At 46.4% G+C, this 25868-nt stretch overlaps 1 protein-coding gene and 1 pseudogene across 1 annotated transcript in view; both read right to left on the reverse strand.

The window, feature by feature from the left end:
* The window catches only part of LOC144370522 (axin interactor, dorsalization-associated protein-like), a 79212-nt gene extending 77324 nt beyond the window's left edge, over positions 1-1888 (reverse strand). Inside the window, exons 1-2 of the mRNA XM_078031330.1 lie at positions 1802-1888; positions 572-694 (exon numbers count right to left, since the gene is read on the reverse strand). Coding sequence (XP_077887456.1) covers positions 572-694; positions 1802-1888 — 210 coding nt within the window. The remainder of the gene's footprint in view (positions 1-571; positions 695-1801) is intronic.
* A 14159-nt stretch (positions 1889-16047) lies between these two features.
* Positions 16048-17944, reverse strand: LOC144370609 (potassium voltage-gated channel subfamily A member 5-like; annotated as a pseudogene).
* Between the last annotated feature and the right edge of the window lie 7924 nt (positions 17945-25868).

Raw genomic sequence — 25868 nt, forward strand, 5'->3', positions numbered from 1 at the left:
GGTTACCGGGGATAAGAAAATACAGGAAGTCAAAACTTAATGAGTATAGATCTTTTGTTGGGGATGACAAAAAGGTTCTGAAAATGTGTAATGTGATGAATATTGTATACACTTATGCCAAGTTAAATGGTTAAAATGGCAAATTTAAAAAAAAAGATAACTGACTTTAAACAAAAGTAATAACAACCTAGGGTAGGCTTACAACACACAAAAAAGTAAAATGTATAACAATAGCAGCATCAAGATAGGAAGAAGAAAAGGGAAGCAAAATATTAAGTTCTTATACTTTAAGTGGCACAGCAAAATATCACTCAAGGGTAGACTGTGATAAGTTAAAGTTATAGCTTACTGCACTAAAATAAAAGACTTAAGTCTAATAAACCAACAAAAGAGATAAAATGAAGCCATAAAACATCAAGAATCAAAATATAGTCTGATCCAAGAATTTATTCCCTAGAGAAATTCCTTGATAAAATGCAATATATATTTTTTTATCATCCAGTGAAAGGTTTATTAAAACTTAATCAGAGGTACAATTAAATCAATGAAAGTAAATGGCAAAAGCACTCACTGCCCAGACTGGTGAGGTAAAACCCAGAATTGCAGCCTTAGCTCCATCGGCAACATACGGAATGATATTTTCTCCTAGAGGTGTATCTCTAAACAAGGCTCTGAGGATATTCAAAGCATGAACCTAGGACAAAAAGTTCAAAATTAGCTGTGGGTTAATAACTATGGTGATTCTAAATCTGTATATAAAATTACAAGAAGAAAGTAATAATATGCAAGTGAAACAGTAGATTTAATAAAATAATAATTGATAAAAATAATTTTTAGACATTAGTAAGAACAATGTAATAAAAAAATTTGATCCAACGAATATAAATATACTCTTCTGCAACTTGCTTTCTCTTGACATCATTTCTGTAACATGTATCTATAATGATACATGAAAATTGAGTTTATTTATTTCTACTGCTATATAATATTTTATCATATAACTAGGTCACACTTTTTAAAAATCATTTTTCTGATGAGGTCTATTTAAGTCATTTACAATTTTTTGCTTAGTTTTCTTTTTTTTTAAAGAGAGAGAGAATTTTTTTAATATTTATTTTTTAGTTTTCGGCGGACACAACATCTTTGTTTGTATATGGTGCTGAGGATCGAACCCGGGCCGCACGCATACCAGGCAAGCGCACTACCGCTTGATCCACATTCCCAGCCCTGTTCTTAGTTTTCTATAGCTCTGTAGCCAAGTTCTTTTGTAAAAGGCAGATAGTAAATGTTGTTGGTTTTAACAAGCTGTACAATCCCTGGCACAACTACTTAAATCTGCTATTGTAGCATAAAAGCCACCATAGACAGTAAATGAACAAATGTGCATGGCTGTTCTGATAAAATTTTATTTACAAAGACAAGTGGTGGGCCAGATTTGCCCAGAGGTGATTGTTTGCTGAGCCTCGCTTTAGAGGATGATCCTTTATTTCATGAAAGTATTTACAATAGGTTATTGTACTTAGTAAATATCGATTTTCTGTTTTGTCTTTAAAATTATTTTTATAAACTACCACCCTTCAGTTTATTTGATCTATTTCTCTTACCAGATTAAGCTTCTTCAAATATAATTTGTTTGTTTTGTTTTTGTTTTGGATCGAACCCAAGGCCTTGTGCATGCAAGGCTAGCACTCTACCAACGGAGCTAGCCAGCCCCAAGCTTCTTCAAATATAATTTGCATCACATCATTCTTCTACCTCAAAACATTGGTGGCTCTTTATAGTCTGTAGAACTATTCCTAACCTTCATTTGGTCTTTAAGACCCTCCATGATCTGGCCACGCACTTTGTATCCTCTGCTTCTCTCCAACATGTAATCGAGCACAGCCATGGCCCATGTCTGCTCTCTTCCTCCAGCCCTCCTGAGGACTTCAAGATTTTATACTGAAGAATGTCCTTAAGTAACAGCCTGTGATTCTACACCACCAGGAGACCAGTCAGCATTTCGGGAGTCTCTCCATGGTTGGGGGCTCAGTCAGCATTTCAGGAGTTCCTACAGGGTTGGGGGCTCAGTCAGGGTTCCCGGAGCACATATGTGGGAGAGAGCTCAATCAGCCTCCCATAATTCCACACAGAAGGGGTTTCTGCTAACATTCCAAGTCCACACAGATGAGGAAGCTCTGCAGATGTTCCATCATGATAAGGTAAGCGGTTCTGTGGACGTTCCATGATTTCCTACCCAGGCAGGCGGTCTGCAAACAGAACAAAACTCAAGGCACAAGAAGGGGCTCTGCAAACATCGATGATTAACTGTTCTTCAAAATTCTATATACAAGAAGAAGAAGTTGTTTTACGACCCCCAAATTCTATCCTCAGGAAGTACTCAGGAATGTTTCGTGATTTCATAATGAGGAGGCTTTATTGTATTTCATAGTTCTACAGACAGAGACCGGCTGTGGAGACCTTTTGTCAAAGCAGATTCCACACCGCGATCCTAAGACAGGAGAGAACTCCTCACAATGAACAACTCTGCCAAGAGGAAGGTGTTCATTTGCTCGACTCTTTTAGATCTGGGATCCCATGGTATGAACCTGGGGGACTCTGTGTGCGTTCAGGATGCGAGAGATAGGAGGCCATTCTCTAAATATGCCCCTCACCAGAGGAGGAGGCTAGCCAACAGGCCAGGGCTGTACTCAAAATCCGAAAGTCTGCAAATATCCTGTGGTTTTATCCGTACGTAGAAGGGGGTTCAGACCCCATTCCAAGATCTTACACAGATGAAGTGGTCCAGCAAGATTCCTTGATTCTGCCAAGGGGAGAAAGAATCTCTGCAATATCCACTTACTCTGTATAAAGGGTTTTGGAAGCAGCCCATGATTTTAAACCCAGGAAGGTGCTTGGGGAATCCTTGGCGTTTCTGTGGCTATCAGGATCTTGGTCAGTCTGGTCTGATGAACGTTGGTGGCTGGACCGTTTCACCATCAGACTCCATAAATCAGAGCCTGACTGTGTGAACATTTCAAGGACACATAAAGACATGGGAGACCTGGAGACCAAGACTGACTCAAAAAAAAAAAAAAAAAAAAAAACACTGTAAAATTGAAACTAACCAATGTTTAATTAAAATGTCTACAAAATGTAGTATCAATCAACTGCCTCTGGATTCAGATGATTGTATCTAATTGCACCTATTGACAACGTGAAGAGGCAATTTTCTTAGGCTTAATAGGATGTGGTAGGGACTTAAAAGTAATGCGAGGGGCCCAGGAAGATCCTGAAATGGCCCTAGAGGAGGAAGCTGCGGGCAAGTTTCCATGGGAAGTTCCCATTTTGAAGCCACCCATGGCCCCTTCTCCAACCCAGTCCCTGAGAGCTGACAACCCAAAGCCAAGCCCAGTTCATTCACCACCGAGTGACTCTCGGGAGATGGACCGAGCTCCAGATAGCACCCAGCTTCGAGGAAAGGCCATCCCTGTGGCCACAGTGGAAGCCGATTGGCCAAGGACAGTATGCTGTGGCAGGTGTCTGAAGGAATCAGATATTGTCACGGTCTCAGGAAGGAGCAACAGCTGTTTCAGCTTCTCTTTCCCTTTCCCCACAAGTTTCCCACGAGTCCCCGGGGGAGGGCTCTGAGCCAGCCAGAGCATTGAAATGGGGCCAGAGCGGGGAGTTATAGCCCAACTAAGCCCCAGGGTCACAAGCGGGAATGAAGGCTGTTGATCAAAGGCAGGGAAAGAGAATCGAGTCCAGGGTCTTAACATCCCAGAGCCCAGCCACCATCCATCAAACCCACATGACAGCGAATACAATTCTGGCCTTAGCTCGAGGTCTGTAGAGAAGAAAGCTTTTCCTCTACCCATCTGAGGCTCCTCACTGGACGTTTTAAACTAGACCAGTCAAGATGAACTAACAAGAAGCAGGAACACAAGCTCATTAACGTGTACGCAGGAGCTCCCAGTGCTGTTGACCTCAGGGGTGAGTGGAACTTGGGCTTCAGTGACAACATGTGCTAAACATAGAACAAAGGGCTTGGGGGCTACTGGGGGGGTGAGGGGAGGCAATTTACAGGAAAGTGACTAAATTTCCTCTATCCATGTAAATTTCCTCTACAAAAGGAAAATGTGGTTCCTATTTTTAAGCTTTTCTGATGGTTCTCAGTGACCTTTAACTCAGAATATCCATATGCCAAAGAAGCACATTTCAAGTGGCATATTCTGGTACCCCCCAGGCCCGAGGATGGGAAGAGGTGATCGCTGTTGCTTCTCAAGTTTTTAAACCATGCGCCCTTTTATGGAATATAAGAGCATCTTACAGATTCCTCTGGCATCATTAATGCAATTTTATTGTCTAGCCAGGGTTATGCTAAATTGCCCAGGAGGGTCTTGAACTTACCTCCTGCCTGGGCCTCCCAAGTAGCTGGGATTATAGGCACACACACCACCAAGCCCACCACATTATACTTTTAAAAATTTTGTCTTCAAAAGCTCTGAGATGATTTAAGGAAGGCAAATCCAGAATATCTTTAAATTAACTGAGACAGAAAGAAATTTGTTTGTTTTTGTTTGTTCATGGTGCTGGAGCTAAGCAAGTGCTATACCCCTGAGCTGTACCCCACTCCAAGAAAGGAATTTCTTAAACCAGGCACAAAGAACATAAACTATGAGGGGAAGAATAGTACACTTGTCTACATCAGAGTTCAATATTCCAGCCAGGTGAGGTGGCACAAGTCTGTAACAGCTACTCAGGAGGCTGAGGCAGGAGAATCGCAAGTTCAAGGGCAGCCTGGGTAATTTAGGGAGACTCTGTCCCAAAATAAAAAATATAAAAAGAGCTGGGATGTAGTTCGGTGGTAAAGCACTTATAGATTCAATCTCCAGTACCTACCCCTTCCAAGAGAGAGAGAGAGAGAGAGAGAGAGAGAGAGAGAGAGATGAAGAGAAAGCATCAGTCCAATCACAAATAATAAAGGATTTCAAAAGGAATTTTGTTGAGACTAGGAAACCCAAAGGGCTCATCATCGTATAAAAAGTTGCTACCACTCAGAAGTATTCAGAGAAATGTGCTTAAAAACATAATAAGATACCAGCTCACATCTAGAGATTGACAGAAACTCTGCCTCTAGAAATGTGCTCCAAAGAAACTCTGGCCAAGTGAGCAGAGAAGAGCCTGCTGAAATCCCATCCCTGGGGAATGGTGAATGAAATATGGGTTGGTCACTTGGTGGCACACCACACAGCAGTTACAATGAATGAATTAGAACTTCCTGTGTGTCGGTAATTGATATTTATAATATTATGAGAAAAGAGGGGGCTCAAAACGAGACATGAGATGCACAGCAGGGTGACATTGGCTGGCCTGGCACACACCAACAATGGAACCATCAATATTAGAGGAAAAAATGGAAGAAGGCCCAGCCCTAGCCTTGCCTGGCTTGCCTGCCTGCACCTCTTCCACACCTTGTTCACACAGAGATGCTGTGCACAAAGGAAAGCAGGGCCCGGGTTGGGAGGCAGTTCAGGGGTAGAGCTCATGCTTACCATGCCAGGGCTGCCGCAACCCCAGCAGGACACCAGAAACTAAAGTAAAAAGTATCAAAAAATTAGAACCTTCCTGCCCTGCTGGGGGGAAATGTTACAACATCATGGAGCTACTTTGGAAAATAAACTAGTGCTTGTCAAACAGTTAAAATCAGCTACCCTGACTGCCATTCTGCTCCTAGGTGTAGACCCAAGAGAAATGGAAACTCACGTCCACAGAAAAACCATACACGAGAGTTGAGAGTAGCATTGGATATCACAGCCAAAAAGTGGAAGGAAGTCAAATATCTATTGACTTCAGGCACCGTGGCCGAGGCCTGTGATCCCAGCGACTCAGGAGGCTGAGGCAGGAGGATTGAAAGTTCAAAGCCAGCCTCAGCAAAAAGCAAGGTGCTAAGTAACTCAGTGAGACCCTGTCTCTAAATAAAATACAAAATAGGGCTGGGGGTGTGGCTCAGTGGTCGGGGTGCCCCTGAGTTCAATCCCTAGTACCAAAAAACAAAACAAAAACATAAAACCAAATATCCACTGACTGATGAACAGATAAATGTGTTATGTCAGTGTAAAGGAATAATATTCAGCCAAAAAGAAAAAGAAAGAAAGAAAAAAAGAAGAAACAGAAAGAAAGAAAAGAAAGAAAGAAAGAAAGAAAGAAAGAAAGAAAGAAAGAAAGAAAGAAAGAAAGAAAGAAGAAAGAAAGAAAGAACTGACACATGCTACTATGGGAATGATCTTGGAAGCTTTATGCTGGGTGAAAGAAGACACAGATTGTGTGAGTCCATTTAAGGCAATGTACAGAATCTGCAAATCTATAGATAGTAGTCGTCTAGGGATGGGGGATGCAGGGAGGTGGGGGGGGCTGCTAACGGGTGTGGGGTTTCTTGGGGGGGGTGATGCAAATGTTCTAAACTTGATTGTTCTAAACTTGATGGTGGTTGCACAACTCTGTGAATTCACTAAAAAGCATTGAATCCTATGTTTACTTATTTTTTAATTGTATATTTTAAATGGATTCATTGTATGCTATGGGTAATGTTTCTCAATAACATTTATATATATATATATGTGTGTGTGTGTGTGTGTGTGTGTGTATAGATAGAGAGAGAAAGAGAGAGAGAGAGATTGTGTGTGTTAAATCCAGTTTAAATAAATCAATTTCCACACTTATTTTTTAGTTGTTGACGGATCTTTATTTTATTTGCTTATTTATGTGTGGTGCTATGAACCGAACCCAGTGCCTCACACGTATAAGGCAAGTGCTCTATTGCTGAGCTTCAACTCCTGCCCCATCCCACACTTATTTTTTATTGAACTGATTCCCATCTCTACAAGTCTCTCATGACACACACACACACACACACACACACACACACACACACACAGCTAACCACTATTGTTCATTTCTCTTTTTTTAATTTCTTTTTAGTTGTTGGTGGACACAATATCTTTATTTCATTTTTTTAATGTGGTGCTAAGTTTCGAACCCAATGCCTCACATGTGCTAAGTGAGCACTCTACCACTGAGCCACAGCCCCACCCCACTATTGTTCATTTCTTGTCGATTTTTCCAGAGTTTTCATGCATATAAAAGTAAATATAAGAGCTGGGGCTGGGGCTCAGCAGTAGAGCTCTCACCTAGCACGTGTGAGGCCCTGGGCTCCATCCTCAGCACCACATAAAAATAAATAAATAAAATAAAGGTATTGTGTCCAACTACAACTAAAAAATGAATATTTTTTTAAAAAGTAAATATAAATATAGATTCTCCTCTCTCACCCTTGTACACAAGAAGCATCATCTTGCTTTGCCCTTCCTATAATGTGCCAGTGCATTAACACTTTCCTGATTCCTCTTATAGCCATGTAGCATTCAATTTTATGGATAAACCGTAATTCGTTTAACTAGTCTTGGGATAGACATTTGGGTTGTTCCTAACTCTGTTCTGGTGCTGGGGATAGAACTGGTGGCCTAGTGCTCTACAGCAGAGCTATACCCCCAGCCTCTACTCCACCCCCAGCCTCTAACCCACCCCCAGCCTCTAACCCACCCCCAGCCTCTACCCCACCTCTTTTTACCTTAACAATGTTACAAAGCATAGCTGTTCTATGCATTGTAGCATATCCTGCAGGATAAATGACAAGAAATGGACTTTCTGAATCAACAGGTGCATCTCCGTAGTGGTGATTGACACTTCCAGATGGTGCCACACTGGCCCTACCATGCACGTCCCCAGCAGCAAAGTGCGTGGTGCCTGATTTCACCAGCCTCGCTGAGGGAGGCAGCGTCTCTGTAGTTTAGTTTGCATTTCGTTTTCTGTGAGCATTCTTTCGACATGTTCAGGAGCCATGTGTATTTTTCTGCTCATTCTCTCTGTCGCTTCCCCACTGGATGCACACTTTTCTTTCTATTTCTGAAAAGAAGATGCTCTCTACTAGGAGAACTCAGCCTTTTGTAGTGAGCGGATGGTGCTTCTCCATCCCTGTACTTGGGTTTCTTGGCCTGCTTAGCTCCTCTTTTCTGTTCCCTAGACCTCCACCCGCCCGCCCGCCCGCCCGCTGTCTTCATCCAGGCGGTGCTATAACCAATTACCATAAACTGGACGGCTTATAAACCACAGAGGTGTATTTTTCACAGTTCTGGAGACAGAAGTTCAAGATCAAGACACTGGCGGATTCAGTGTGTAGCCAGGCCTTGCCTTCTGGTTAGCTGGGGTCTTCTCACAGTGCTCTCAAGGTTGGAAGAGCGGGGAGGCAGCTGCCTGTCCTTATAAGGACACTGATCACAAATTCCATCCAGGTGGGCTCCATCCTCATGACCTACCACTTTGCAAGGTCCGGTCTCCTAATACCTGATATGATTGCCCTGCCTATGAAGAATTCGGTCCTATACGATTACCTGAAGGGCTGCTGTATCGGCGTCTGATTCCTGGGAGTGATGTCATTCCCACTCCTTCTCGGCCATGAAAAGTTGGACTAAGTTGTTGGCTGTAACTTAAATCACTATAGTAATAAAAAACCTGAGGAAACACTTTTAAAAGTTCTGTGTGTAGATGCCGTACAGAGATCACGACACACCGGATCCAAAGTGCCCTGACTTGGAACCCAGGAGAGCAGGTCACCCTGGGAAGTCCCTCACATGTCCCTGACCCGCCACTGTCTTGTCTCTGGGTTTTCTCTGTTTCGCAAAGTGCTGGGAGGGGCTTCCTCTGAGGTCCCTTTCCCAGAAGGACTGCAACAATTATGAAATTTCATTAATCAGGTAAGATTAACCAGAGAGAAAAGACTAAAGATCTCCACACCAAGACACCTGCCTATCTGGACAGACGTCTCATCTATTCTTCTGAGAGACTTTACCTATAATGAAACAAACTTTGTTACCAGGTATCTCTCCCCTCTCCTCTGCCATCCCTGGTCACATGCACCTCCAGATCCCCCAAAAACCTCCCTATTCAAAACTATTCATTAAGGTAGCTCAGAAAGTTACTTAAGCTGGCTGCTGGAGAGTCTCATGTTTTGTGTGAGTCCTGTCTCTGATTTTTTCCACATTCATGTTAATAAATGTGTGTATCTTTTCTCCTATTTAATCTGCCTAATGTCAATTCACTCCAGTAAAATTTCAGAGGGTGGACGGGAAATCTCCCTCCAGCCTCCAGTGTCTACCTATGGACTCTGGAGAATTCGGCTTTCAGGCAAGATCACCCCCTCCCAGAGGCCACTGCTAGCCCTCTGATTCCTATTTGTCTCTCATGCAAAATACATTTGTTCTGTCCCAACAGCCTCAACGTCTGAACTCACTCCTTGAACTTTAAAGTCTAAGTCCAAAGTCTCATCTAAAGATTATCTAAATTAGATTTGGGCAGGACTGGATGACTCACAGGAGGCTGATTGCTCAGCGGAGACATTCCTGAGGAACTGGGAGGAAGAAGGGGTAACAGGTCCGAGAGCAGCTCCAACCCCCGAGGACTGAGAATGGTCTTGGACTCAAGTCTCTGCCCCCAGGCTCTCTGGGTTGGCTGTGGCCTTCCAGACCCCCTAGGGTGGAGGTCCTGCCCCCACGGTCCTGCCCCCACAGCCCGACTCCCAGGACAGACTCCCAGAACAGCCCGACTCCAAGGCTTTGCTGCTGCAGCTTCTGCGCACTCTGGTGGTTAGAGTCGGAGCCTGGGGCTCTCCGGGGCTGGACTTGTGCTTTGGGGGCTCCAAAGCAGCCCTGCCCCAGAGCCCTGCTGGACGTTTCCCTCGGGGGATTCTCTGCTGTCCCTGCAGCTACTCTCTGCCTGAGCCCCAGAGATTGTGGCCATTCTTGGAAACCTAGGTGTGAAGCCAGATTTAAAGTTAGGCAGTCAGTGTGGTCAGGTAAACCGGGTCTAATATCCAGTGAGATCCAAAAGGGAGGCCAGGTTGAGAACGAATTCCCGGAACAGTGGAACAACTGGAATGTTAACGTCCCCAAGGCCCAGAGCCCATCCCAAAGAAATGTTAATGAAGATTTCTTCTTTGGCCCACCTGTGCCCCACCCCTCGGGCCTTCCCACCTACATTCCATCACCAAAAGAACTATAAAAAGGGGAGACAACTGCAGATCCACGGATTCCACCTCTTGGGTCTCCTTCTTGAGAAGTCTTTCCTGCTGTCCTTTAATAAACTTCTAATTTCTACTCTGACCTCGCCTCGGCATGCTTCTCTGTGTTATTCTTCAACATTGGGTTCAACAGCGGTAACAGGTGGACGCAGCCGTACCCCCCTCCCCAGATTTGGGGGCACAGCGTGTGCCATACCGGGACTCCCTGGGGCTGTAACTGGGTGGCTGAGGATTCAGAATGGAGGTGGGGAGCCTTGGGGCGACACTGGCAGCCAAGGCCCCACAGCACCCACACCTCCTTTGAAATTGCCGGGGTCTGGCAATCCGGGCTTGTGATGGGAGGGGCAGGCCAGTGACCCCCTGCAATGCCTTCAGTCATTCTCCAGTTCTCTAGGACAACAGACCCACACTAACCTTATCAGAATGTCCTCTGGTGACACCTTTATTCTCTCCTGAGCAGCATTTCATTTTTCCCCAGTATTCCAGGGCTCAGACCTTTTGATTAACACTTCTGTCTTCTCCCATTTACTGTAAGCACTTAGGAAAGAGCTATCTACACCTACAACACTGCTTAAAAACATACTTCTTTCTTTCTTTCTTTCTTTTTCTTTTTCTTTTTTTGTGTGTGTGTGTGTATGTGAGAGATACCAGAGATTGGACCCAGGGGTGCTCTACCACTGAGCTATATCCCTAGCCCTTTCTTTTTTTTTTAAAGACAGAGTGAGAGAGAGAGAGAGAGAGAGAGAGAGAGAGAGAGAGAGAGAGAGAATTTTTTAATATTTATTTTTTAGTTCTCGGCAGACACAACATCATTGTTTGTATGTGGTGCAGACGATCGAACCCGGGCCGCAAGCATGCCAGGTGAGCTCGCTACCGCTTGAGCCACATCCCCAGCCCAAGCCCTTTCTACTTTTTATTTCAAGACAGGTTCTCAATAAGTTGCTGAGACTAGCCTCTGACTTGCAATCCTACTGCCTCAGCCTCCCAAATCACTGGGGTTACAGGTGTGCACCACCATGCCCTGCAATATTCAATTTTACTGCTCACAAGGTTCCATCTTCATGAAGCACCATGACATACAACTGAGTCAAATTTGGTGCCACTTTATAACAAGGGTTGCCTCTCCCCCAGTTCCCAATAACATTCCTCATCAGAATAGCTTACTCTTCATAACCCCTCAGCATTCTGTTCCTGGCCTCAAAAGTGTTCTCTTTGATGGTCAGAAGGGCAAGCTCTCTCTGCAGCTTCCTCTTTCCTTTCTGGGCTTTTACAAGAACCACCCTTAATATATATTTTTTTCACCCTTAATATTAATAGTCTGTTCATGGCAACGTAGGTTTCTCTTGGCGTGCACCTCAAAACTCCTCTAGTTCCAAAGTTTCTTCCACACTATGAATATTTGCAACAGCAGCTTCTCCCCCACTTGTGGGTGCCTACTTTCAGGCTTTGTCTTTTGGGGTGGCTCAGGTGGCTTATAAGCAACAGAAACTTATCTAGGTTTGTGCCAGGGACCAGGATCTCTGTGGAACTCCCAAGCTTGTAATTTAACATCTCCGTTATGCTTGAAAGGGTGGAAAAGTTTTTTTTTGCTAGTGAAGATTGGGCTTCCTGGACTTATTTAAGAAACAAGGCTGGAGTACAGCTCAGTGGTAGAGCATGAGCTTAGTATGCACAAGGCCCTGGTTTTGATTCCCAGCACTGCAAAATCAGAAGAAAAAGAAAGAGAGAAGGATCAAAGAGCTAGGCATGGTGGCTCACACCTGCAATCCCAGCATCTCAGGAGGCTGAGGCAGGAGGATCACAAGTTCCAGGCAGACTCAGCAACTCAGTGAGGCCCTAAGCAAATTAGCGAGACCCTGTCTCCAGGACCAGCTGGAAGAAAGAAAGAAAACAGCAGCAGCAATTATCAAAACAGCTGGTATTTATTAAGTTCTTATTCTGTGTCAGACACAACACCAAGTATGTCACTCATATTAACTTAGCTAATCCACTCAACAACCCTATTAATTAGTAACCTTTCCAGCCCCATTTGCAGAAATAGGGACTGAAGCCAGGTATGGTGGTACACACCAATAATCCTGGCAATTCTGGAGGCTGAGACAGAAGGATTGCAGGTTTGAGGCCAGCATCAGAAACTTAGTGAGGCCCTGTTTCAAAAAATAAGAACTGGGGATGTAGCTCAGCTATAAAGTGTCCTTGGTTTCAATCCCCAGTACAAGAAGATGAAAAGGAGGAGGAGGAGGAGGAAGAGGAGGGAAAGGGAAGGAGGGGAAGAGTAGGAGGAGGAAGAGGAATAGATTAAGGCACAGATTTACCCAATTCCCATAGCTGGTAAATGGCAAAATGGGTACTGCAACCAAGTAGCCGTAGCTACAAGAGGAAGGCTGAGTTGCAGCTCCGGTGAGAATGGCTGAGTCAGGTGGAGATCCCAGTGAAATGTACAGGGGAGTCCAGAGAGCAGGCTGAGAACGAGCTTGAAGATATTCTCCCAGGACTCTGCACTGGGGAGTCAGGTGGGGCCCAGGAGGGGGACCCCAGTCTCCCCACCAAGCCTCCCTTGGGCAGAACCAGGACTGCCCAGCCAATCCTGCTCTCTAAGTCCTTCCCATCTTTATTCAGAATAAAAGCTGAAGGCCTCCCGTGGCCCACAAGCCCTTGCTTCTGCAGCTGGCACTGGCTTTGGGTCCCTTGGGTATCCAGAGAATATCTTGGCAAAGGAGAAGCAGGGAGACTCCAGAAACCTCCCTCAGAGCTCCTCCCCACTTGGTCTGTACCCCCCAAACACAAGCAGACACTGCTTTCAACAAGCAAAGCCTCGATTTCTTCTGTTTTCTGTCCTAGTTGGCTGTATGCAGCACTGTATGCTGAGGCACAGTGGTTAAGACTCAGGGCTTTGGAGGCTGCCCTCTGAGTTGAAGTCCAGCCCCCCCACTTAATAATCCGGTGTTAGGTTGGTGCAGTGGCACACGCCTGTAATCCCAGCAGCTCAGGATGCTGAGACAGGAGGATGGGGAGTCCAGAGGCAGCCTGAATAACTCAGGGAGACCCTGTCTCTAAATAAAATACAAAAAGTGGCTGAGACTGTAGCTCAGTGGTTAAGTGCCCTTGGGTTCAATCCCTGGTACCCCCCCCCCCAAATAATAATCAGGTGTTAGGTAGTAGTTGAGATCTCAGTTTCCCCATCTGTAAATTGGAGGTGATATATTGTGCTGACCTGGCAGAGTTGTCCTCAAGATTAAATAAATTAGTCTGGGTAAAGGTGCCCAGGGGAAGGTAGGCGCTGCTAAATGTCATTAGGAAGGGCCTGCAGGGCCGTCTTCGCTGCTGGAGCTGCTGTCTCAGGAGCTTGGATCACTTTAACCCAGGTGCCCAGAGGCACTTTCTTTGCAGGATTTTCAAGCCTCTGGGGTTGCAGAGGCCTCCTGTGCTGCCTTCTCCGTGTGTGTGTGTGTGTGTGTGTGTGTGTGTGTGTGTGTGTGTGTGTGTGTTTGCAATTCTCGCAATAGGTTCCCATAGAAGCTTGCCATGTTAACACCTCCCAAGGCTCCACGGGTCTCCTGGGCAGGTAGAGAGGATAACAGATGCAGCCAACCCCAGGAGGGCAGGCGGGTGGCCCAGAGCTCCTGCTCAATGCACAAGGGAGGTAAATAAAAGTCCCAGAAGGGTTAGGCCACGAGGTGCACATTAGGGTAAGAATCAGATGAGAATCCAGTCTTCCTCTCTCAGCAACTGGGGGCTTTCATTTCTTTTTTCTTTTTTCTTTCTTTCTTTCTTTCTTTTTTTTTAAATATTTTTTAGTTGTCAATGGACCTTTTTATCTTATTTACTTATTTATATGCAGTGCTGAGAATCAAACCCACTGTCTCACATACACTAGGCAAGTGCTCTACCCCTGAGCCACAACCCCAGCCCCTTGTTTCCTTTACAAAGTGTAAATTATACAAGTAAGGAGTCTCCTCATCTGAAAAACATGCAGGTAAGTGAAAACAATGTGTCATGGCCACCCTGTGTCACTGGCCCGCACTCTGTACCCAGGCCCTGGCCCTGCTTTTCCACTTGACAAACCACCCTCCGGCATAGTGGCTCCCCGGACAGCCATGGGTCTGTTTATGCATCCGGGTAGCCCCAGTGCTGAGGACAGCGGCCACAGTGAAGGCAATAAATATGCATTCGATCCCTGTCCCCACCATGCCAAGGTAACTGCCATTATCAGTTGGCCTTTCTTTCCTTCCAGATCAGCATCATCCAATAGAAAGTTCTGCAACAACAGAAATGTCATCATTAGCCACTGCTGCACTTCAAGTTCGGCTGATGGCTTTGAGGAACTCTAAATTTAATCCTATTTAATTTGTATCTAAATGTAAATAGCCAGCCACCAGTGGCTAGAGACAACTGCCCCAACCCTGACACCACACCTTCAGAATCAGTCAAAAAGCTCACTCTTGAGGAGTGGACCTGTGATTATGGGTCACAGGCCCTCCCTGCTGAAACTGGAAAACAACCAGTCTTTGGATTATCCAGCAGGAAAAGCAGCAGCAGGAATCCTGATATATAGACCCAGAGAGAAATTGTAGCCAGGGTTATTCCTATTGTCATGTTTTGCCACAGCCACTCAGTATAAAGGAAACAAAGGGATTTGCTTTGAGTTCAGGGACTGCTCAGGGCAAGGCTACAATCTGTCAAAACCAGCCTTTAATGGGAACAGGCAAATCCTTCCCCTGGCCTCTTGCTGCTACTGTCCACCATAAAGGCTTTGCTTATTCCTCTGCTGTGCCATAGGGCAGTGGGCATCAGGCACTGTTCCCTGTGTGACTTTCACACTCATCTGCACTTTTGTGAACAGATTTCATGCCTGTGGAAATCAGATTTGTTTCTCAGATCTATTGAGAGCAGTGCCAAGGAAGTCCTAAAACCTGCAGAAAAGGACACTTCAGAAATCCGGCCCCAGGGAACCACTGGGGTGGAGGGGGGGGTGTACTCACCATCCTCTTCCTTTTAGCCCCCTGCACATTCCATACTGATGTGGTGTCTGATACCACACATCACACAGCACCTTGCAGTGTGTCTGTGTCAAAGGCAGCCTGAAACAAACAGAATCTACCCACCATCGCCTCTGAGGCTTAGAGAAACCATTATTAGCTTTCCAAGTCTTCTACCCCCAGTCGAGGCATTTGCCCTGACTCCAAAACCAGAAACAACAAGTGGCAGACTATTATCTAAAGTTTCAAAAAAAAAAAAAACCTAACACTTGCCCCAAGTAAGTCACAATTTATTTCCTGGGATTAAAAATAAGGAAAATGGATTATCAGAAGTCTTCCTCTAACACCATTAGAATGCTTTTCAAAGAAAGTTATAAGAATCACTTAAGGCTCACAGAAAAAGTCAGATCTGTTTTTTGTTGTTTTTTTTTTCCAGAACATTCCTTACCCTAGATATAAAGCACCCATATCACATCCCAGAAAAGAGAGAGACTTGAAGAAACAGTCATGCCAGGATCTCTGGCTCCAAGTATCCCAGGAAAACATCAAAAAACTCTTTTACATAAATTCAACATATATCTTGGGAATAAATGCAAATATTCTCCCTCTGAACTACAGTACAAAAATTCACTCACCAGCCATAAAAATAACATTGTCTTCTATACACAAATATAATAATATGTAAAACAAATTTGGAACACATGGATGGGGAGAGCTACAGAATCTCTTGGGATCTGAGCTATTTAAAGTCATTTTTGTTTGGGTTATCCCTCTGCTGGGTATAGGAAGCTGGCTAAAATACATTCAACTCACAGCGCTCACCATTTCAACAGCTCCTGTGTCATGGAATGTGGTACTTTTTAAAAATAGGCGACCCTTGGTGTCATGGGAAAAAAAAGAGGGAAAATGGGGAGTTAGAGGGTAGGAGGAAGAGAAAAACAGGCTTCAGTAACAAGGTGGACTTGGAATACTCTGTGGTATAAAGTAAATCTCCAGCTTCAGAGGCCACCCCTGTTCCCCAATCTGCTGCCTCCCTTTACAAGTCAGTTTCCCAGCTGCTGTCCAGACAGAGGGCATACAGAGATCTCCGCAAGTCAACATTGCTCTTGGCCTTGAGATTACACTTCTCCAGGGGGCAGCTGCCCCTTCGGTTACTGTCGGAATTCTCCAGGGACCCCCCAGCCTTGCAGAGGGAAGCCTTACTCCAGCTGGACTTCCTTTGTCCTCCGGAGTCTAGTCCAGACCCCCGTCTCTGGTTGCCTTGCTCTTCCTTCAGGGCTCCCTGCTCTTCATGGTCTGTCTCCTGGTGACAGAAGTAGTTAAAGTTGGATACAATGACGGGCACAGGCAGGGCAATGGTGAGGACCCCAGCAATGGCACACAGAGAGCCCACAATCTTACGACCCACGGTGATGGGCCTCATGTCCCATAGCCCATGGTGGTCATAGTGACTACTGCCCACCAGAAGGCATCAGGGATGCTGGAGAAGTGGGACCCCTGGTTGTCTGCTTCTGCAAAGTAGACGGCACTGGAAAAGAGGATGACTCCAAGGAAAAGGAAGAAGATGAGCAGCCCCAGCTCCCTCATGGAGGCCTGCAAGGTCTTCCCCAGAATCTGCAGCCCTTGGAGGGTCTCGAGAGCTTGAAGATGCGGAACACCCGGACCAGGCTGATCACCCTGAGGATGGCCAAGGACATGGCCTGCTGCCCGTTCTGGCCACCCCCTCCTCCACCTCCTGGCTGTTGTTCTGCCAGTTCAGTGCCCAGGGTGATGAAGTAGGGAAAGATGGCCACAATATCAATGATGTTCATGGTGTTCCTGGAGAACTCTGCCTTGCTGGGACAGGCAAAGAAGCACACAAGCAGCTCAAAAGTGAACCAGATGACACACGTGGTCTCTACAATGAAGAAAGGGTCTGCCAATGTCATAGGCAGGGGTGGAGCCACTGTCGGCCAGAGGGAGGTGCCATGGCCCCACTGCCATTTGTCCCTGAGGCGGGGGCAGAAGGCTGGTAAGGCACCGGGGGATGTCGAAGACACTCATGTTCATCCCTGAACTCAGGCAGGGTCTCCAAGCAGAAGGTGATGATAGAAATGAGAATGACTAAGACGGAGATGATGGCGATGGCCCGTGCAGACCCAGAGCTTTCCGAGTATTCAAAGATCAGCCACACCTGACCTTGGAACTAGTTACGGGGCAGGGGTTTCTCCTCTTCTTTAATGAAGCCCTCGTCCTCCCGGAAGCACTCCATGGCCTCGTCCCCCAGCTGGTAAAAGCAGATCTCATCTGCGAACACTTCCAGGGAGACATTGACCAGCCTCCACAGGCGCCCTCCAGACTGGTAGTGGTAGAGGATACCATCGAAGCTGGGCCGATTGCGGTCGAAGAAGTACTCATTTCTCAGAAGGTCAAAGTAGGGCAGACGCTTGGCTGGGTCCCCCAGGAGGGTATTGGGGAACTGAGCCAAGGTGCCCAGCTGCGTCTCGAAGTGCAGCCCAAAGATGTTTATGAGAACTCGCTGGTGGTGAAGGGACCCCGATCCCAGTACTGGTACCTGGTCCTCCACCATGCCCAAGCTGGGGTTGCCTTCTCCCTCCTCATCCTCTGGAGTGGGCCGTCTAGGCTGAGGCAGTTCCTGAGGCAGCGGAGTCAAAGGTCCCCCTCCTGGGTCCGTGCCCCTCTGTGTGCTGCACCCCCTTGGAGCCTGCTCCTTTTGCCCATCGCTAAGCCCAGCTGTCGGAGGATACTGAAGCTCTTCTCCCATGGTCTGACCACAGCCTGGTCTTGCCTCACCTTCTCCTCTGATGGTCATGGCACCTCCATTCTCCAGGGGCACCAGGGTGATCTCCATGGCCCTGGAGCAGGGGGCATGCTGCGCCCTAGCCAAGGGCTCTTGTGCCCCCCACTCAGGTTCTGCCTACACCTCTTGTCGGGCTCCTCTCCCGCAGTCCGCTGGTCTGGCTTTGGGGCGGGCTGGGGTTGCTGGCACGATCCTCTCCCTTGGTCCTGACATCAAGAGCTTCTGCCCTGCTCTATGCTCCTCTCCCTCTCTCTCCCTTACTCTCTGTTCTGGCAGCCGGTTACCAGGCAGCCAAAAAGCCTCCTTCCAGCAGATGCAACCTTCAGCTGCCCCTCTGGCTGCGCTGCTGCTGCAAGGCCTCCACCCTTTGTGCCTCCCCCGCCTTCTTCTCCAGCTTCCCTTCCCGAGTATGTGGCAGCGGGTTTCTCCCAAGAGGACTCAGCTGGGGCCCTGGGCTAGAGAAAGGAGGGGGGCAAGAAGGTCCCCACACCTCGGAGGGTGGAAAAGAGGGAGGGAGCTGCGCGAGAGAGAAACAGGTTGTACTGAGACCATAGAAACTCCAGGAGCAACCAGATGAGAACAGCTCTGCTTTTCAGTTCACCTGGGAACCCGCTGAAAGCCGAATGGACCCGAGGGGAAATCAACTATCATGCTATGAAAGCACTAAGCTTTGCGCTGAGTCGAAGCAGGAGAAAGGAGACAACAGTTGCGTGTGTATGTGTGTGTGTGTGTGTGTGTGTGTGTGTGTGTATACATATTTCCCTTTGGAGGAATAATGATTTTTTTTTGGGGAAGAATTACAGACAGGAGGGGGCATGGCAGAGCTATGGACCTTGAAATATATATATGGAGACGCATCTGTCTTCCCATTTCTCTATAAACCCACAAAAAGATACTAGGCTGAACCTTGTAGCACCCCCTGCCCTTGACCTGGGAAAAGTCCTATCCCCAGCTCAGACAGCAGTGGTGAACCAGTGTGGTGAGCCATTCCTGCGGACTGTGGTCGCCATTACATGATGGCGCTGGCTCCGCTGTGGTCTGTGAAGGACAACTCCTTATCAGAGAGAGTTGGCGTATTGTCAACTCCTTATCAGAGAAAGTTGGCGTGTCGTTTTCTAGCACCCTGTGAGAAGGGTCCACGTGGCAGCTTCGCATTGGGGTTCGCGGTGCTTTATTAAGGCTGGGAGGGACATCCAATGATTATTCTGGGGATTAGAAGAATTATTAGAAGAATGTCAAGGGCCTGAATAAACTGCTGAAAGAAGATTCCTGAGTCGCGTCTTCCTTGTGGGCAAGGGGGTTGTGACAAGTGGTGCTGAAACCCGGGATAAAAGAAACAAAGAAAAACTCAGGAACCAGAACTTTCAGCGGTCAGGGAGGTGCACCGGTAAGTCCCAGGTAACGTGGGACCCGCTGTTAAAAAGCGGGAAGCTCCTCTGTAAAGAGAGGGCGCTACATCTTATAGCAATTGCACTCTGAATTTTCGTTTTGTTTTTGTGTACTTTCACTTTCGATTTCTGTGTTTTCTTGTGTTGCATCATGGGTGCTGTGACTTCAAGTCCACTTCTTCTGGCCCTCGATGGCCTCTTACGTTCCAAGGGACTGGAGGTGAAACATCGCACCTTAAAAAAATTTTTACAGAGGGTAGATGTCGCTGCACCGTGGTTCGCATTTTCCGGCAGCCTCACTACACCCAGCTGGGATAAATTAGGCAAAGACCTTGACTTTGCTCGTGAGCAGGGCATGTTAGAGGGCGGGGTGATACCCCTCTGGAAGATGGTCCGTAGTTGCCTTACGGATGGCAGATGCCAAGAAGCGCTTGTTAAAGGGCAGGAGGTTTTAGAACAATTGCATGAAGAAAAATCAGAAACAACAGAGAGCGAAGTGTCTCAGGAAGAGGGGAGTGTGCGGGGCGTGGAGAACGGGAGGAGACTGTATCCAGATCTCAGTGTGCTGCGCACGCCCCCATGCGAAAGTGGGTCAGAGGCAGAAGACGCTGAGGAGGAGGAGTTAAGAACGCTGTCCAGGCAGCTAGGGAGTTTAGGTACAGGGAACAGAGATAAGCAAGGGCTCAAGAACGGGCGGCCTCCCGATCCGCCTCCGTATGGCGAGGGTGTTTCCGGGACGAAGTTTCCACGCCCAAACATGGAGGGCTGTTAACGCTGAGATGGGTCTTGCTTATCCAGTTTTTCAGGATGATAATAGGGGAAGATTTCATGAGCCTTTGGATTTCAAAATTGTAAAGACCCTGGCAGAGTCTGTGCGCACTTATAGGGTTGATGCCGCTTTTACACTAACTCAGGTAGAGAACCTGTCTAGATATTGCATGACTCCCTCTGATTGGGCTAGCCTCGTTCGGGCTTGCGTCTCCCCAGGCAAATATTTGGACTGGAAAGCATTTGTGCTAGAGGGCGCAGCAGAGCAGGCCGCCCAAAATCATGCAGCAGGACACCCCCATTGGGACAGAGACATGCTTTTGTGACAAGGGAGATTTGCTAATCAACAGACAGGATTTCCTCCTGAAGTATATGACCAGATTAATAATATTTACATTCGGGCATGAAAATCACTTCCTAATAGAGGAGAGGTGTCTGGTAACCTGACTAAAATTATACAGGGCCCTACAGAACCCTTTTCAGATTTTGTAGCAAGGATGGTGGATGCCGCTGCTTTCCTCTGTTCCTCAGGGCTGGCATATCATTGCTATTGATATTAAAGAGTGTTTCTTTTCTATTCCTTTGCATCCTAAAGACTCACAGCGTTTTGCCTTCACCCTTCCCTCGTGTAATCACGAGGAACCAGATCAAAGGTTTGAGTGGGTTGTTTTACCACAGGGAATGTCTAACAGTCCTACGATTTGTCAGATGTATGTAGGGAAGGCACTCGCACCTCTCAGACAAAAATATCCTTCCATCAAGATTATTCATTATATGGATGATGTATTATTGACAGCCAAATTACAACAGTCAGTTAATGAGGCCTATAAAGACCTGGTGAAGTTGTTAGCTCAATATGGATTACATATTGCACCTGAAAAGGTTCAAACAGGGGATTCTATTAAGTATTTGGGAGCGACGATTGGATATGACATGTTAAAACCACAAAAGGTTACTATAAGAACTCAAGATCTCCAGACTCTAAATGATTTTCAAAAACTGTTGGGAGATATTAATTGGATAAGAGGTTATTTACATATTCCTAATATCGTGCTCCAGCCTTTGTATGCTATTCTTAAGGGTGATCCAGATCTTACTTCCCCTCGTACCCTCACTAAAGAGGCCAGAGCGGCCCTTATAAAAGTAGAAGAAGCTATACAACATGCTACTCTATGCAGGCTCCAGAGTGAAAAACCTTTCCAGTTATGTGTGCTTGCCACTATGCGGCAGCCTACTGGAGTACTGTGGCAAGATGGGCCTTTACTATGGATCCACCCACATGTATCCCCAGGAAAATCTTTAGAATACTATCCTGATGCTGTTGCAGCGTTAGCACTTAGAGGGATTCAACAGAGCATTCAATTTTTTGGACAAGCACCTTCTTCTCTTATCATACCCTATTCAAAAGTTCAAATTAATGTTTTGTGTGCTACTCTGGACAACTGGGCCATTCTATGTTGCTCGTTTCAAGGGGATATTGATAATCATTACCCTTCTCATCCATTACTCCATTTTGTTAAAGAACATCCTATCATTTTCCCTAGAGTAACTTCGCCCACTCCAATTCCGGGGACTGTTAACATCTTTACTGATGGCTCTAAGTCTGGAATGGGAGCTTATGTGATTAATGACTCTCCCCCTGTTCAGCATCAATTTGCTCCTGGAAATCCACAATGGGTAGAACTACAAATTCTCATTGAAGTTTTTAAACAGTGTTCTTTTCCTTTCAATCTCATTTCGGACTCCATCTATGTAGTGCAGGCGCTCAAAATTCTGGAGGCTGTAGGAGCTATTAGTGACACCCATAATGTATCTGCTTACTTTAATCAGCTTCAGCAGCTTATCCGTGGCCGTATTGCCCCTTTCTATCCAATGCACATTCGGGCTCACACCTCTCTTCCTGGCCCATTATCACAGGGTAATGCCTGTGCTGACTCGGCAACTAGAAGCCAGTTGGTATGCTTGGCCTCTTCCTTAGAAGAAGCTAAATTGTTTCATCACAACTTTCATGTCAATGCTATGACACTGCGCAGACGTTTTTCCATCTCAAGAGCGGATGCTCGTCAGATAGTATTACAATGTCCCTATTGTGTCACATTTCTTCATCCTCCTACTTATGGTGTAAACCCACGAGGATTGAAGCCATTGGTTGTCTGGCAAATGGACGTAACTCACGTGCCTGACTTTGGTAACCTCAAATTTGTACATGTTTCTATTGACACATACTCTGGAATTATTCATGCTTCTGCTTTATCGGGAAAAAAGACACGTAATGTCATTACTCATTGCTTAGAGGCATGGACAGCATGGGGTGCACCTACATCCCTTAAGACTGATAATGGATCTGCTTATTCGGGCAGACAGTTTACATCTTTTTGTTCTACTATGGGAGTACACCTTGCTCATGGGTTGCCTTACAATCCTCAAGGGCAAGGCATTGTTGAACGTGCCCACCGCACCTTAAAAGAAACCTTAGAAAAACAAAAAGGGGGAATAGGAGTTGACCACACTCCTAAAGAACGCCTGTCCTTAGCTCTTTTTACCATTAATTTTTTGAATTTGGATATTCATGGCCGCTCTGCGGCCAATAGACATGTGTCCCCTCAGCCCTCTGTGACTGGCTATGTTAAGTGGAAGGATGTTCTTACGGGCCAATGGAACGGCCCTGACCCCGTGCTGACATGGGCACGAGGATCTGTATGTGTTTTCCCCCAGGATCGCACGGAGCCGCTGTGGATCCCTGAACGCCTGACAAGAAGAGTCTCGAGATCTACTAACCAGCAGCAGGAGGTGCCACAACAGTCCCATGATGAGAAGCTTCATTCTGATGAATGCTCTGGCTCTGATGCTGGTACCAACGGTACAGATGACACCAATGCAGTGGTGGGCAGTGGCACGGGCATGGCCAATGCCACTGCCAGTTCATAGTAATTCTAGTGTCCTCCCCACTCTTTTTTCTACCTCATGTGAGATGTCTGCTCTTTGTGCCTCTCCTAGAGGGGACATGGAAAATATTTTTAATCAGTCTCAAGTTAATCTCACAGGAGTTTTTTGTTTCAGCCTTGGGAACACTAATTGTATTAGCCTTAAGACCAAAAATTTGACTAACTGGGAGGACCCATTGCGGTCCAGTCGAGTCTCAGGGAGCATTCTCAGTGCTGTATTGAGCCAAGTAGTTTCAGGGAAGCAATCAGGCTCAGGGACCCCCGCAACTAGCTCTGTTTTAAACATAACTACTTTAGCTATTATCTCCGAGGTATTAATCCCAATGCCTCCTTCTTCTAATAGTACTTGCTATGCCACTCATTTCAAGGCCTCTCCTTACTGTACCCCTAATTTTGGTTTTCCCCCAACATTTACGCCTTGTCAGGATCATTCTTGGGAGAAACATCAAGTTGCTAAAGGTTTCTCCTTTTCCCCCCCTCTTAAGAGATATGTTTATAACTTTAACAACAATGCCAACTCCTCTACAGGAACAGGTTGGTCCTGGTTTCAATGGCTCATTTCCAATGAGAAGGGGGCTTCAGCCGATATTTCTGCATTGGCTCAATTACTAGGAGCCAAAAGTTGGCTGGCTAATGTTTCTGGCACTACTAAGGAGAGTGACCGAGGTAATAGGCTTACATCTGTTTCGTTCAACTCTCTGTTACATAGTGCCACATTGCCTCCTGCAATGGTCTGTATCCAATCTCCGTTCCTGTTCCTTTTAGCTAATGACACCTCATCGGGGATGCTGGATTGTTCTAATATTACCTGTTTCTTATCTGAGTGTTGGAATGGTCCTTGGACTGTAGCAGTGATTATGAAAATTCCAACTTTTGTCCCAATCCCAGTCACTGTGGATCCAGATAAATTTCCTATTGTAGAGCTACTTAGAGTCCGCAGAGATTTTGGAATCACAGCAGCTATAGTGACAGCCGTGGCAGCATCTGCTGCTGCAGCAGTCACGGCCAGTGTAGCCATGGCCAGTCAAGTACAAACTGCTGCCACCATTAATCAAGTTGTTCAACAAACGTCCACTATACTTGAATCGCAAAATGCGATTAATCAACATATTTTGTCAGGAATTTTAGCTACCAACCAAAGAATAGATTTTCTTCAAGCTCAGGTAGAGGAATTGGCTGACCTAGTACTTTTAGGCTGCATTGACCAACATGCACATTTATGTATAACCTCTGTCAGATTTAATGATTCCAGGAATGCTTCCCACATCATTGGTGGATATCTGGCCGGGAATTGGTCCATGGAAGCGGAAGACATGATCCAGTCTCAACTAACCCAGATAGCTGTCTTGAATAGTACCCGTGTCGATCCCGTGACTCTGGGTCAATTCACCAATTGGATATCTTCTGCTTTTTCCTTTTTTAAGGAGTGGGTGGGAGTAGACATTTTTGGTGCACTGTGTTGTTTTGGTATGTTCCTCTGTTTGTGGTTTCTCTGTCGCCTTAAAGCTCGTAGTGCTCAAGATAAGGCTATGATCATACAAGCTCTTGCTGCTTTAGAAACTGGCAACTCGCCACAGGTCTGGCTTGCGCATCTTAAGCAATAAACTTTTGACATGGTCATTGCACCCCAAGTTATTATAACATTGCACTGGGATTGACATGTCTTTCCTCGTTATTCTCTTAGTGTCAGAAAGCCCTTGCACTCTGCCGGTCTTGCTACCATTGCACGCAGATGGGTTTCTACACTAGTGCCTTTGACATGGTTGTTGCACCCCAAGTTATTCTAACATTGCACTGGGTTCGACATGTCCTTCTTTTGTCTTTCTTTTAGTGCTGGAAAGCCCTTGCACTCTGCAGGTCTTGTTACCATTGCACGCAGAAGGGTTTCCACACTGGTCTTTATCTATCACTTTAAACTCCGTGCCTTTCTTTCAGGGTGCTGCCAACTTGTTTGTAGTTGTACTTCTAGACAGCCACAGTTCAACCTCAGCTATTCCCTCTTACTCACCATCGTCACGATACAGGATGCGAGGCAAGGCACTGCACTTGAGTGATCCATTGAGAAGAGGGACCTCAAGGGGAGCATGTCCTATTGCATGCGGGTTTGACGTGTCTCCGCCCCGCCCCACGAAAAAAGGCGTCGGCTGATATGGTGTCAGATCTGGGGAAGGCGCCCCCTGGGGCTGGACCATACTATGCAGCCACTTCTGCACAGTGGGATAGGACCTCTACTCTCGCCTGTATTGTCTTAGTGAAACAAAAAGGGGGAGCTGTGGTGAGCCGTTCCTGCGGACTGTGGTCACCATTACATGATGGCGCTGGCTCCGCTGTGTGGTCTGTGAAGGACAACTCCTTATCAGAGAGAGTTGGCGTATTGTCAACTCCTTATCAGAGAAAGTTGGCGTGTCATTTTCTAGCACCCTGTGAGAAGGGTCCACGTGGCAGCTTCGCATTGGGGTTCGCGGTGCTTTATTAAGGCTGGGAGGGGCATCCAATGATTATTCCGGGGATTAGAAGAATTATTAGAAGAATGTCAAGGGCCTGAATAAACCGCTGAAAGAAGATTCCTGAGTCGCGTCTTCCTTGCGGGCAAGGGGGTCGTGACAAACCAGGACAGATCCAAAGGCAGCCCCAGGCTGGCAGCCTCATCATGAGATTGGCTGTCTGGTCCCATAACCCTGCCACAACCCATCAGCCCTCTCAACCAAAGCTTATTTACAAAAATCATAACAGGAGGGGAAGGAAGGACTTAAAAATCTTGGTGAGGACTGATTCTGCCTGGTGAACCTTATAGTTAGCAACTGCATGGGGCATGGTGTAGGGAGATGGGGTGAAGGGTGGATGATTAGAGGGAATTACTTTGCTCTTACTATG

The sequence above is a fragment of the Ictidomys tridecemlineatus genome, chromosome 14 (assembly GCF_052094955.1).
Source record: "Ictidomys tridecemlineatus isolate mIctTri1 chromosome 14, mIctTri1.hap1, whole genome shotgun sequence".
Classification (NCBI taxonomy): domain Eukaryota; kingdom Metazoa; phylum Chordata; class Mammalia; order Rodentia; family Sciuridae; genus Ictidomys; species Ictidomys tridecemlineatus.